Genomic DNA, 11,526 nt, shown 5'->3' with positions numbered 1-11,526 from the left:
GGCTATAGCTGGGATACAAAATGAATAAACTGTTATTACCAAAAGAAATTGAAATTAAATTAAAATTAGAAAAAGAAGAAAGATATGAACTCAGTGGCTGCCTCTTTGATCACCTCCCCCTGAGGGGGCGGGGCAGCCTTACCAGGCCACAGAGGAATACAATGCAGCCACTCCTGATGAGACCTGATAGGCTAGGGTCAGATGGAAGGGGAGGAGGACCTCCCCTATCGGTGGGCTGGGGAAGGGGCATAGAGGGAGAAAAGGGAGGGAAGACAGGATTGGAAGGGGATGAATGTGGGGCTACAGCTGGTATACAAAGTTGTAATGAATAAAAGTTGTAATGAATAAAATAAAAAATTTAAAAAGACATAAATAAAATTTAAAAGATGATGAAGAAGAACAAACGAACAAAAATTTTTAAAGGATAAGGCAGGAAAAAAAAGTGTCTCCATAAGAAAAAAAAAAAAAGGCTGAAATGTTTGAAGGAACAATAAAGATATTAACTGTTATGTCAATCTATTTTTTATTTTTACAGATGTTGTTCCCTATTTCCCCAGTATCTATCTATCTATCTATCTATCTATCTATCTATCTATCTATCTTTGTTTGCTTTGTGAGACAAATAAAAGCTACTCAGTTCTGACTGCCCTAGAACTAACTTGCTATGCAGAACTTAGAAAGATCTGCCTATCTCTTGAGTTCTGGGATTAAAAGCATGCACCACCAGACACAGCCTCCAGCATCGTTCTTAAAGACAAATCATTATAAGCATTTCTGCTAAAGTTACAAACAAAAAGGGGGGAGTGGAGAAAAAGCTCAGGGATTTGGAACACATCAGCACTCAGTTCAGGCAGCTCACAACTGCCTGTAACTCCAGCTCCATTGCTGGAGGGCTCCATTGCCCTCTTCTGGCCTTCAAAAGCTACCTGCGTGCTCTTGCTCTCTGTCTGTCTGTCTGTCTGTCTGTCTCTCTCTCTCTCTCTCACACACACACACACCATATCTTTTAAAAAGAAGCAAAAAAGTCTGCTTGTTATCTCTGAAATTTAACATTGAATATGAAAAATTCAACATAAGTAGACAGTTAAAAAGCCATTAGAAGTTATCAAAATTGAGCTGGGTAGTGATAGCACATGCCAGCACTCAGGAGGCAGAGGCAGGCAGATCTCTGCCTGTTCAAGACCAGCCTATTCTACAATGCAAGTCCCAGGACAACCAGAGCTACACAGAGAAACCCTGTCTCGAAAAACAAAACAAACAAAGAAAAAAAAAAAAAGAAGTTATCAAAATTGATAGAAAAAACATAAAAACTATTTTTGTAGATGACTTTAAATATCTAAATAATCTATTGTGTGTTAAAATATTTACTATTGATATATCTTTTAGTTAAATAGTGGTTATTCCTAAACAGCTGTATAACCAAATCACCACACAGACACTAGGATTTATTTAATTAACTTAGAGCACAATGCTAGCCAAAGGTACTCTATCCTAAACCTCCAAGCCCACATAGTTTCCTACCATTCAGATTTCACCCATTATACTAGCTTTTAGTCATATCTTAGTTCCAGTTCATTTCTCCATATGGTTCCAAGAACCTCTTCTGCAGATTCTCCTCTTCTCCTCCCTGCTTTCTTCCTCTTCTTCCCACTCCGGACCAATATCCTATCCTCTCCATTGCTCAACATTGGGGCTGGTTGTTTAATTGACAATATAGAGAACAAATGGTGGCATGTTTGCACAAACTTGAGACAGGTGATATTTAAAATAAACATCACAATGCAATGTCTTGATTGAAACCAGATAGTGGGGTAGAGAAATCAGCATTTGGATGAACAAGGGTAAATTGCATACATTCCAAAAGAACATTATATCAACATTAATCCAAAAGAAAACCAAATGAAAAAGAAACTAAAAATAATAATTGAGTAAATTCACACCGCATATAAAACTACAGTGCAAAAGTTATAAAACATCAAAATAAAATATTTAGACATAAACTTAAGAAATATTCAAGGTGAGCAAATTATTTAGCAAAATTCTAAGCATAAAGTACATGTCACACTCCATGTTTTTGGATAGGACAGTTCAGAATTAGAAAGTTGTCTGTTCTGAGTTAATATATAAACTTGACATCCTAATTTTTAAAAAAATCATTTTTTCTAGAGCTAGATTATAAAGTTACATAAAGAAATAAGAAAAGCCAAGAAATGTTGAAAAAATTAAAAATCCATGAGAAAGGCTGGTTCTTTTGGATCCTAAAATATCAGTAATAAAGCACTGTGGTGTGGGGTTAGAGAGATGGCTTTGCAGTCAAGGGCAGATGCTCTTTCAGAGAACCCAGGATCAGTTTGTAGCAGCACTCATGCTAACCACCTCACTGCTGCCTGTAACTCCAGGTCCAGGGGATCCAACACCCTCTTCAGCCTCCACAGGCACCTGAACTTACACATGTACCACACACAGACATACACATACACATAATTTTAGAAATAGAAATGAATCTTAAAAAGAAAATAGAATGTGGCTGGAGAGATGGCTCAGAGGTTAATAGCACTGGCTGCCCTTCCAGAGGTCCTGAGTTCAATTCCTAGCAACCACATGGTGGCTCACAGCCATCTATAGTGAGATCTGGTGCCCTCTTCTGGTGTGCAGGTGTACATGCGACAGAACATTGTATACATAATAAATAAATAAAATCTTTTAAAAAAAGAAAAGATCTTTTAGTTTTCTTGGTCTTCCCTTGGGGCTCCTGTCCCCACCGTGTCACTCTGTCCCACCCCTCTCTTCCTCCATAAGACTCCCTGCACTCTGCCCAAAGTTTGACTCTGAGTCTCAGCAACTGCTTTGATCCCCTGTTGGGTGAATCCTTTCTGAGGACCCTCTATAGTAGGGTCCCATCTTGTTGGGGGTCCTGCAGAGACTGATGCACCATTGGAGGACCATGCATAGAGAGGACCTAGACCCCCTACTCAGATGTGGCCGATTGGCAGCTCAGTCTCCATGTGGATCTCTGACTGAGTGGAGCAGGGGCTGCCTCTATCACAAACTCAGTTGACTGAGTTGATCACTTGCCCCTGGTGATGCAGCCAGGCCACAGAGGAAGAGGATCCAGGCAGCCCTGATGAGACTTAACAAACTATGGGCAAATGGTAATAGTGGAGAACTCCCCCTTTCAGTGGACTAGGAGAAGGGAATAGGGGGAAAAGGAGGGAGGTTGGGATGGGGGGGGGGGACAAAGGGAGGCTTCAATCAGGATATATAATGAATAAATTGTGAAGAAAAAAATTAATTTAAATTTTAAAAAGAAATGAAATGAAAATGGAATGTTATAGTAATGATTCACGAATAAACAGATCAAAGAAAAAATAATGGAAAATTCAGAAATAGACTTTGATTGAATATGGCCAAGTATTGGAAATAGTATGTCGAAGATATTAACTCAGCATTGAGCTGGAGGTTTTAAAAAAAGGAATGATCAGCAGCTGGTAGGAAAAGATACAAGGAGACACAGCAGACTTGTCTCAGTAGAAAGACTAATGTTCGAAGCTCAACAGCTCATCAATACCACACGGATCATTTCTGAAAGCATCTCTGTCATCAGATATTCAATCCACTGTGATCAAGACTGGATAGTCCCTTAAGATTCAACAATCAGAGAAGTGTAAGGCAGAGTTAAATTACCTTCAGGTTCCATCTATGTTCACATCTCTATGAACATGTATACTTTTAAAAAACTTTATGTGTTTATTATTTATTTGGTATAAGGTCTTTTGTAGTACGAGCTGGTCTAGAACTTACTATGGAGCCAAAGATGACCTTGAACTCCTGACCATCTTACCTCTTCCTCTGAAGGGCTGGCATTACAGATGTTTGTCACCAAACCCAGTAGATTCTGTGTACTTAAATGTTTCCCCTAGATTCAGTTTGTAACTACAATCATGACTATGCTACTACAGCGAGTTTTTTTAGAATTATACTGCACTTTAAGATTTAGTGTCAATGAAATCTTTCAGTGGTTAATTCAGATATAATTCTGACCAAGATCTGGTCAACATAGAAAGGTTTTGTTGAAGATGCACAATTTCTTAAAAGATGATGTTTAAAGTCCTTTGAATGTTGTTATAGAAACACCTCCTTTCTTTCAGACCAAGGGGCATCAATATGCATGCCATCATAGCATACTTGTGGGGTATGGCTGTCATAGCAACAGAAGCTTCTTCAGAGTTTACCAAGGTAAGTGCCCTTCAGTCAGGGACTGAAGGACTATAAGGCTGTTAATGAACAATCAGTGTGCACTGATCTGAGATTATTGGTAAGCATATGGTAATTAGAACCACAGGATTAGCCAGGTATAATGGCTCACACCTGTAATCCCAGAACTTCAGATGCCGATGAAGGAAGACTGTCACAAGTTCAAGGCAACCTATCCTGAACGGTTCAAGCTAATCTGGGCTACAAGACACCCCTATCTCAACACACAAGAAACTGGATGAATATAATACTGTACAGGGATGCAGGAAGGGTAATGAGCACATCTTAAGGACAGAGTCTCAACATGTCACACACAGAGGTAAACAACTAAATGAGGATAAGCAGACACAAAGAGGATAAAATCCAGGGAACTTTTACCTTGTGAGGAGAGTTTACCAAAAGAATGAACAGTTAACAGAGCCAAATGCTAAAGAGGAGCCAGGTTAAATGGAGGACTGAATATTCTAGAGCAGTAGCCTCACAGTAGCTTTAGAATTTTAACAGGACTCATTGTGGGCCAGGGGCTATGACTCAGCTTGCTCAGCATTCATTAGGACTTAGGTAAGATCACCGTTTAAAAAAAAAGTCCTAAAGAAGCTAAACAACAAAAAGGACCCTAGTGAAGAGGCTGAAATCTTACTCAAAAGGGCAAACAGGATAGACATCAGAAGTAGGAGAAGACAAGGAACAGGACAGGAGCCTTCCACAGGGGCCTCTGAAAGACTCTACCTATCAGGGTATCAAAGGAGATAGTGAGACTCATAGCCAAACTTTGGACAAAGTGCAGGGAATCATATGAAAGAAGGGAGAGATAGAAAATGAAAGAAGGGGGAGATAGAAAGATCTGGAGGGGACAGGAGCTCCACAAGGAGACCAACAGAGCCAAAAAACCTGGTCCCAGGGGTCCTGCAGAGACCGATACTCCAACCAAGGACCATGTATGGAGAGGACCTAGATACCCTGCTCAGAGGAAACCCATAGGCTGCTCATCTCCAAGTGGGTTCCCTAGCAAGGGGAGCAGGAGCTGTCTCTGACATGAACTTAGTGGCTGGTTCTTTGATCACCTCCCCCTGAGGGAGCAGCAGCCAGAAAGACAATGCAGCCAGCCCTGATGAGACCTAATAGGCTAGGGTCAGATAGAAGGGGAAGAGGACCTCTCCTAACAGTGGACTAGGGGAAAGGGCATAGGGGGAGAAGAGGGAGGGTGGGCAGCATGCATGGGGAGGATATGAGGGAGGGGGCTGCAGCTGGAAACAAAGTGAATAAATTGTAATAAATAAATTTTAAAAAGTGATTATGATGGAAGGAGAGAAATCAGGCAAAAAACAAAAAACAAAACAAAACAAAACAAAAAAACCACGAACATGTTTTTAGAATGGGAGAAATTACCATGTTTATAAAGTATTATCCGATAGAATAGATGGGACCACTGGGAAGTTGTTAGATATAAAAAAAGAAAAAATATTCCACAGATTAAATACTCAAGAGGACATAACCCTGGTGGCCACAGGGAGGAAGGGTATATACAGAAGCAGATGGGTCTGAGGAACTATTATCTGAAAGTCAGTTTCCCTTAAGATTTGAGTCGGAAGTGGTGGCACACACCTTTAATCCCACCATTCAGGAGGCAGAGACAGGCGGCAGATCTCTGTGATTTCCAGGTTAGCCAGAGCTACACAGTGAGACCCTGTTTCATGGGGGGCGGGAAGAGGTGAGAGAGAGAAAGAAAAAAGAGAGGAAATAAGAGGTAGATTCAAGGTCACCTGCAGCAAGGGCTGCAGGGATGGTTCAACAGCTCAGAGGGCTTGCTGCTCTTGCAGAGAACCCAGGTTCAGTTCCCAGCACCCATGTCAGGCAGCACAGACCTGTATATAATGCCAGCCTCCACAGACATAGGCACAGGTGCAGGGATGGGCAGACACGTGCGCACACACGCACGCGCACACACACACACACACACACACACACACACACACACACACACACGAATCCAAAATTTATTTTAAACTGTCTGAGGAAGAGCTGCTGATGCTCTGGATCAGAAACAAACTCTCTTCCTACAGTGGCTATAGTAAGGATGCAAAACAGCAATTTCAGAAAGATGCTGCAACTTACATACCGAGATGCAGAAAGAACCTGAATATGACCTTACTAACGACTATTCCATTCATTTCCTTACAAGCCAATGATAGCAGCATATAATAAATACCTCTTCCCCAAGCAGCTCCTCTGCTTCCTCAAATGTCAGCAATAATATTTTCCTGCCTTTCATATCAGAAAGGAGGTATGAACATGTGTTGATCCAATCATAACATTCTCTCTGGGAAGAGATAAAGCATAATTACTACACATGGAAAAAAAAAAACTGTACAAAGTCATTCATTGACTCCACTGACCTGCTAAGCACAATTCCTCTGTAACTTTTTTCTGTCCAGTTAGTTCAAAGTCTTGCACAGAAGTATCTTACTACAAATGTAGGCCTAAATCACATTATCCTTCACTAACAGGGTTTATGATTTGGGTTGTAATAGGATAAAGTGTGGTGAGGTATCAGAAAACCAGATACAGAAGGATTAACTAACAAATGATCTGTCCCAATAAATTTTATGTAACTGACCATGCCAATGTGATTGTTTGCTAGTAACAACAGTTTGTGTGAGAGTTTCCTCTAAGATTGAAACATCCCATTCTGCAGGGAAGCTCCGTATACAGGAAATAACTCAAAACAGCTTCAGGAAATCCCTGAAAGTGACTATATTCACTAGCCCTCTTCCTTCCTTCTCCAAGAGTATATAAGTAATAAAACCTGATGAGAGTTACTTTCAGACAAGCCCAGCAGCAGAGACAAGCTGAGCTGCCTGAAGAAGGTTCAGACCAACTGAGCCACCTGCAAAGGAAACTCCAAGCTGTTGACCTGTCTGTAGGCTGTGCAGTGTGTCCTGGATTCCAGCGTTTGTGAGCTCTCACCCATGCTGGACTGGGCTTTGGTGATGCAGTCACCTTTGAGCGACTGTTCCTGTAAGTAACCCCTTATTCACATTCCTGTAAGTAATTCCAATAAAACTCACTGATACACCATGGACATTGGTATAATCATTATTGTGGTCTGTGTGGTCTCCCTATCTGGAGTAAATAGACATATTTATGTTGTCTGTCTCACAACAGTTAGAAATCGCAAACTCATTTACAGTTTTTAGCTCTGTACTAAAATAAACTCTTTTCTAAGCATTGTGTATATATCAATATCAATCAAATATTCATGTGATTCTCAGTATGAAATACTGAATATTTATAGTAGCACCAAAATAAAATAGGGATAAATTTGATGAAAGTAAGAACTATATGCTGAAAAATCACAAAATTTCAGTGAAATAAACTTAAGTGAAGACATACACTGTGTTGACAGATCCAAAGATAAAGGTGGTTAGCAGGTTAGTCCTCCTCCTACGGATCACTAGTTAAACTATAACCCAAATAAATAACTCAGCAAACCTTTGGAAGAGATCAATAAGCTAAAGTTCACATGGTAAAACAAAAGACTTGGTATAACCAGCCTCCACATAACCTGGCAAAAGACAAATTTTAAGGATTTATACTACTAGATTACAAAACTTATTATAAAAATAATGAAGATTGCTTGGTAATGGTGATCATATTGACAAATAGATCAACAATACAATACAATATCCAGAATAATAGCCACATACATGTTCAATAGATGTTTCAACCAAGATGCCAGGGCCGCCTGATAAATAGCAGGCTTTAACAATGGCACCACAATAATCAGATACATGCCAAAAAAAAAAAAAAAGAAGAAGAAATTTAATCCATGCCTGGCAACACAGGTGTTTTTTAGAAATTTATCTCAAAAAGGATACTAAACCTGAGAATAGAGCTTAAAACTATTTAATATCTAGAAGACAAAATGAGAGAAAAAAATCTATATGGTATTGCTAGGCAAAACTTCTTTGAAGAAATAAAAAAAAAAGCAAGATCTGTAAAACAAAAACAAAAAACGAAAGTTAGATTATCATCAAAATTAAGAATTTCCTATCTCTCAAAGTATCTTTCTATGGAGCATGCATTTTTGTATGTGTGTGTGACATGCATGTCTGTAGATGTGTTTTCATGTGTGTGGACTCATATGTTTGTGTGGGTTTATGTGCATATGTGGATATGTGGAGTCCAGTGGTTGGTATCTGGTTCCTTCCTCTTATCGCTCTTTTACTTTACATGTTGAGGCAGTGTCCAGACCTCACTGATTCAGCAGTCCAACTAAAGAGCTTGATCCAAGAATCTCCTTTTTCTGCCTTCCCAGCTTTGGGGTTGCTGGCAGGCTGCCATGAGTACCTGATATCTGCATGGGTTCTGGAAGTCTGAACTCCAGCTCTCAGGCATGGACAAGCAAGGGCTTTACCTGCTGAGCCATCTGCCCAGCCCTCAAAATACTGTTAAGACAAGAAACACCACAAGCTGGAGGGTATATTTTAAAATTACACATAGGATATAAGATTCAGCCCATATGAAGAGCTCCAACATGAGTGTGCCAATGATTTATATATGCCAAAGACATATGTATGAAGAATAAGCACAAGAAAAGAAATTCAACATCATCCGTCATTAAGGAAACTTAAATACAACCATGATAACCTATTACTTCCCACATACTAAAATGTCCACAATTTAAAACAGGGGTTGCACCCCGGCAGGGCTGCCTCACCAGGCCACAGGGAAGAGGACATGCTCAGTCCTGATGCCACTTGATGAGCTGGGGTGGGTGGGTAGGGGGGTGTTCCTCTTTTCTGAGGAATAGGGGAAGGGGGAAGGAAAAGGAAGAGTGGAATTAGAAGGAAAGGTGGGAGGGAGATGCAATCAGGCTGTAAAATGAATAAATAGATTTTTTAAAAGGAAAGGAAAAAATAGGGGCTATATCAACTATCCGTGAGGTTGTGAAACAAATGATTGTTATTTATTGCTGACAGGAGTGTAAAAATGATTCAGTCACCTTGGAAATATACATATCCCATTCCAAGAGAAAAGAGTAAATGTCTGTTCAAAGATTAGTGCATTGAAGCTTTGCCTTTAATAATCAAAGCTGGAAACAATTTAGGTGTCCATCAAGAGAGAATGGATAAATTATACACACACACACACACACACACACACACACACACACGTACACGTGTGCACATATATGTATATCCATACAGTAAAATACTTGCATTACTCTTTGAGTAGGAAGTGTTCCCTTGAACAGCTCATGACTTGACTTTGACCTAGTGATCCTTTGAGAAGTATATCATGAGGGTACCAACTTTGTGGATGGGTTAATCCATTGAGAAGTTTGTGAGGAATGAGCTAATAGTGTTAGGACCAAATGAAAATGATGATGTACACAGCAGATTTTATATGAAAGAGGTTTATTAGATGGAGATGAAGAGAGAGAGAGAAGGAGAGAGCGAGACATGATGGGGGAAGAGAGGAAGTGCTCCAACAGAGAAAGGAGAGAAGGTAAGAGAGGAGAGGGCAAGAGCCAAGAGAAAGACAAAGTGGTGAGTTGGTCCTTTTAGGATCAATGTAACCACACCTGCCAGGTGTGGCTACCTGACCAGCACCACATGATGACATCATAGGTTGCTAAGCAACACAGAAGCAGGCTGCCTAAATACTAACAAATAGAACATAGGACATGGTTGCAAAAGTGGGGGTTCTGTCTTTGAAATGTATGTCCTGTCCCTAGCCCCTTCTTGTCTGTCTCTTTCTACTCCCCCATTACAGTGAGATAAGCATTTCTGTTCTCTTACATCCCTTTGCCATGATGCCCTACCTCAGTGCAGGTTCAAAGCAATGGAACCAGCTGAACCCTGACTGAAACCATGAGCCAAATATTTCCTCCTTTCAAGTCACACTGAGGACAAATGAAGAAGATAGCTATTCTTCACTAAAAAAGCATGGGTTTTTGATAAAAGCAACAATTTGAGTGAGTCTCAGAACAACCACTTAGTCAATTACCAAGGAGTGCAAACTTTGAGAGTATTAGATATTTCATTACGTCTATTATAGTGAGTGTTTTAATGGCCACAAGAATATTTTAGAATTATAAAATTATTTAGTTCAAATATGTACAGTTGTTTTGACCTGGAAAATCTGCTAAAAACAAAGAAAGCAAAGCTAAGACAAAAAAAAAAATCCTTACCTTCATCCTCTCCAGTTCCTGAAGATCCTTAGCAGGATTCTTCTGTAAGTGAGCAGCTCTCGTCAGAGCCATGACTCTTACCATGCTTTTGCAGCAACTGGAGAGAGATGGAAAGAGAGAGAAATGAGACAGTGACAGTGAGCTCACATGAGCTCAGTTCTGTGATTTGGATGAGTGTAACCCCAAAGGGTCACACAGGAGAGACCTGATCCTCTTCTCCCAAGTGGTCCTATTGGGAGTACTGAAAGCTGCAGGAGGTGGGACTACTGGAGGCCGTTAGGTCTCTGGAGGTGGACCCATGGAGGGGGCCGTTTTATCCCATTCTTTGTCCCATTGCTTCCAAGCTATAAAATGAGGAAGTTGTTCTCTCACAGCCTCCTGAAATGGTGTTGTACCACCTGGCCTCAGGCCCAAAGCTCTGGGGCCAAAAAGTCATGAACTGGGACACTTTCAACTCTAAGTTGAAACAACTTTTCTCTTTACAAATTGATATCTCATGTATTTATTATAGTAATGAGAAGCTAATATTCCTAGCATGATCTACTTACTACTGGTACTTTAAGTGCTTAAAATCCACTATCTTTAATGATGACAATTTACCATAAAAATATCAGTTTCACTGGGACAGTAATTTGTCCTTGCTAATTACCCTTACCACCTTCCTGCCACAGTCCTTTCACTTCTGAACATTGTTGCAGGGTATTTCATCCCATTGTGAACCCTGAGATTGTGAACTGGAAAAACCTGTTTCTAATTGTGGTGTGGCTCAGTCTTTGATACTAGAGCTTTCTATTTACTGTAAACAAATACTTGTAGTGTGGCTCAGCCTAGCACACACCCTTAATCCAAGAGTTTTCTGCAAACAGGATTAAATAAAGTTAACACTAGGTCAAGAGGCAGAGCAAGCAACCATTTTACAGGGATTAAACAGGAGGGACTTTGAGGAGTTGAAGGGTATTTAAGAGGAGAAGCAGAAGGGCTTTTTCCTTCTGGGATGTGAACTGAGTAGTAGGAAGGGCTTTTCTTCTTCTTCTTCTTCTTCTTCTTCTTCTTCTTCTTCTTCTTCTTCTTCTTCT

At 40.2% G+C, this 11,526-nt stretch overlaps 1 protein-coding gene across 1 annotated transcript in view; it reads right to left on the bottom strand.

Moving 5' to 3' along the window:
- Nucleotides 1–11,526, bottom strand: part of Axdnd1 (axonemal dynein light chain domain containing 1) — a gene marked incomplete at its 3' end in the record, with an annotated part of 105,477 nt that overhangs the window by 18,037 nt on the left and 75,914 nt on the right. The window contains exons 19-20 of the mRNA XM_055624393.1: nt 10,451–10,547; nt 6,464–6,574 (exon numbers count right to left, since the gene is read on the bottom strand). Of these exons, the coding sequence (XP_055480368.1) occupies nt 6,464–6,574; nt 10,451–10,547 (208 nt within the window). The remainder of the gene's footprint in view (nt 1–6,463; nt 6,575–10,450; nt 10,548–11,526) is intronic.

This window comes from Psammomys obesus, unplaced genomic scaffold (genome assembly GCF_907164565.1).
Source record: "Psammomys obesus unplaced genomic scaffold, mPsaObe1.curated_primary_1811, whole genome shotgun sequence".
Lineage (NCBI taxonomy): Eukaryota > Metazoa > Chordata > Mammalia > Rodentia > Muridae > Psammomys > Psammomys obesus.
The sequence above is the reverse complement of the archived record's forward strand: the minus strand, read 5'-3'. Positions and strand labels throughout refer to the sequence as shown.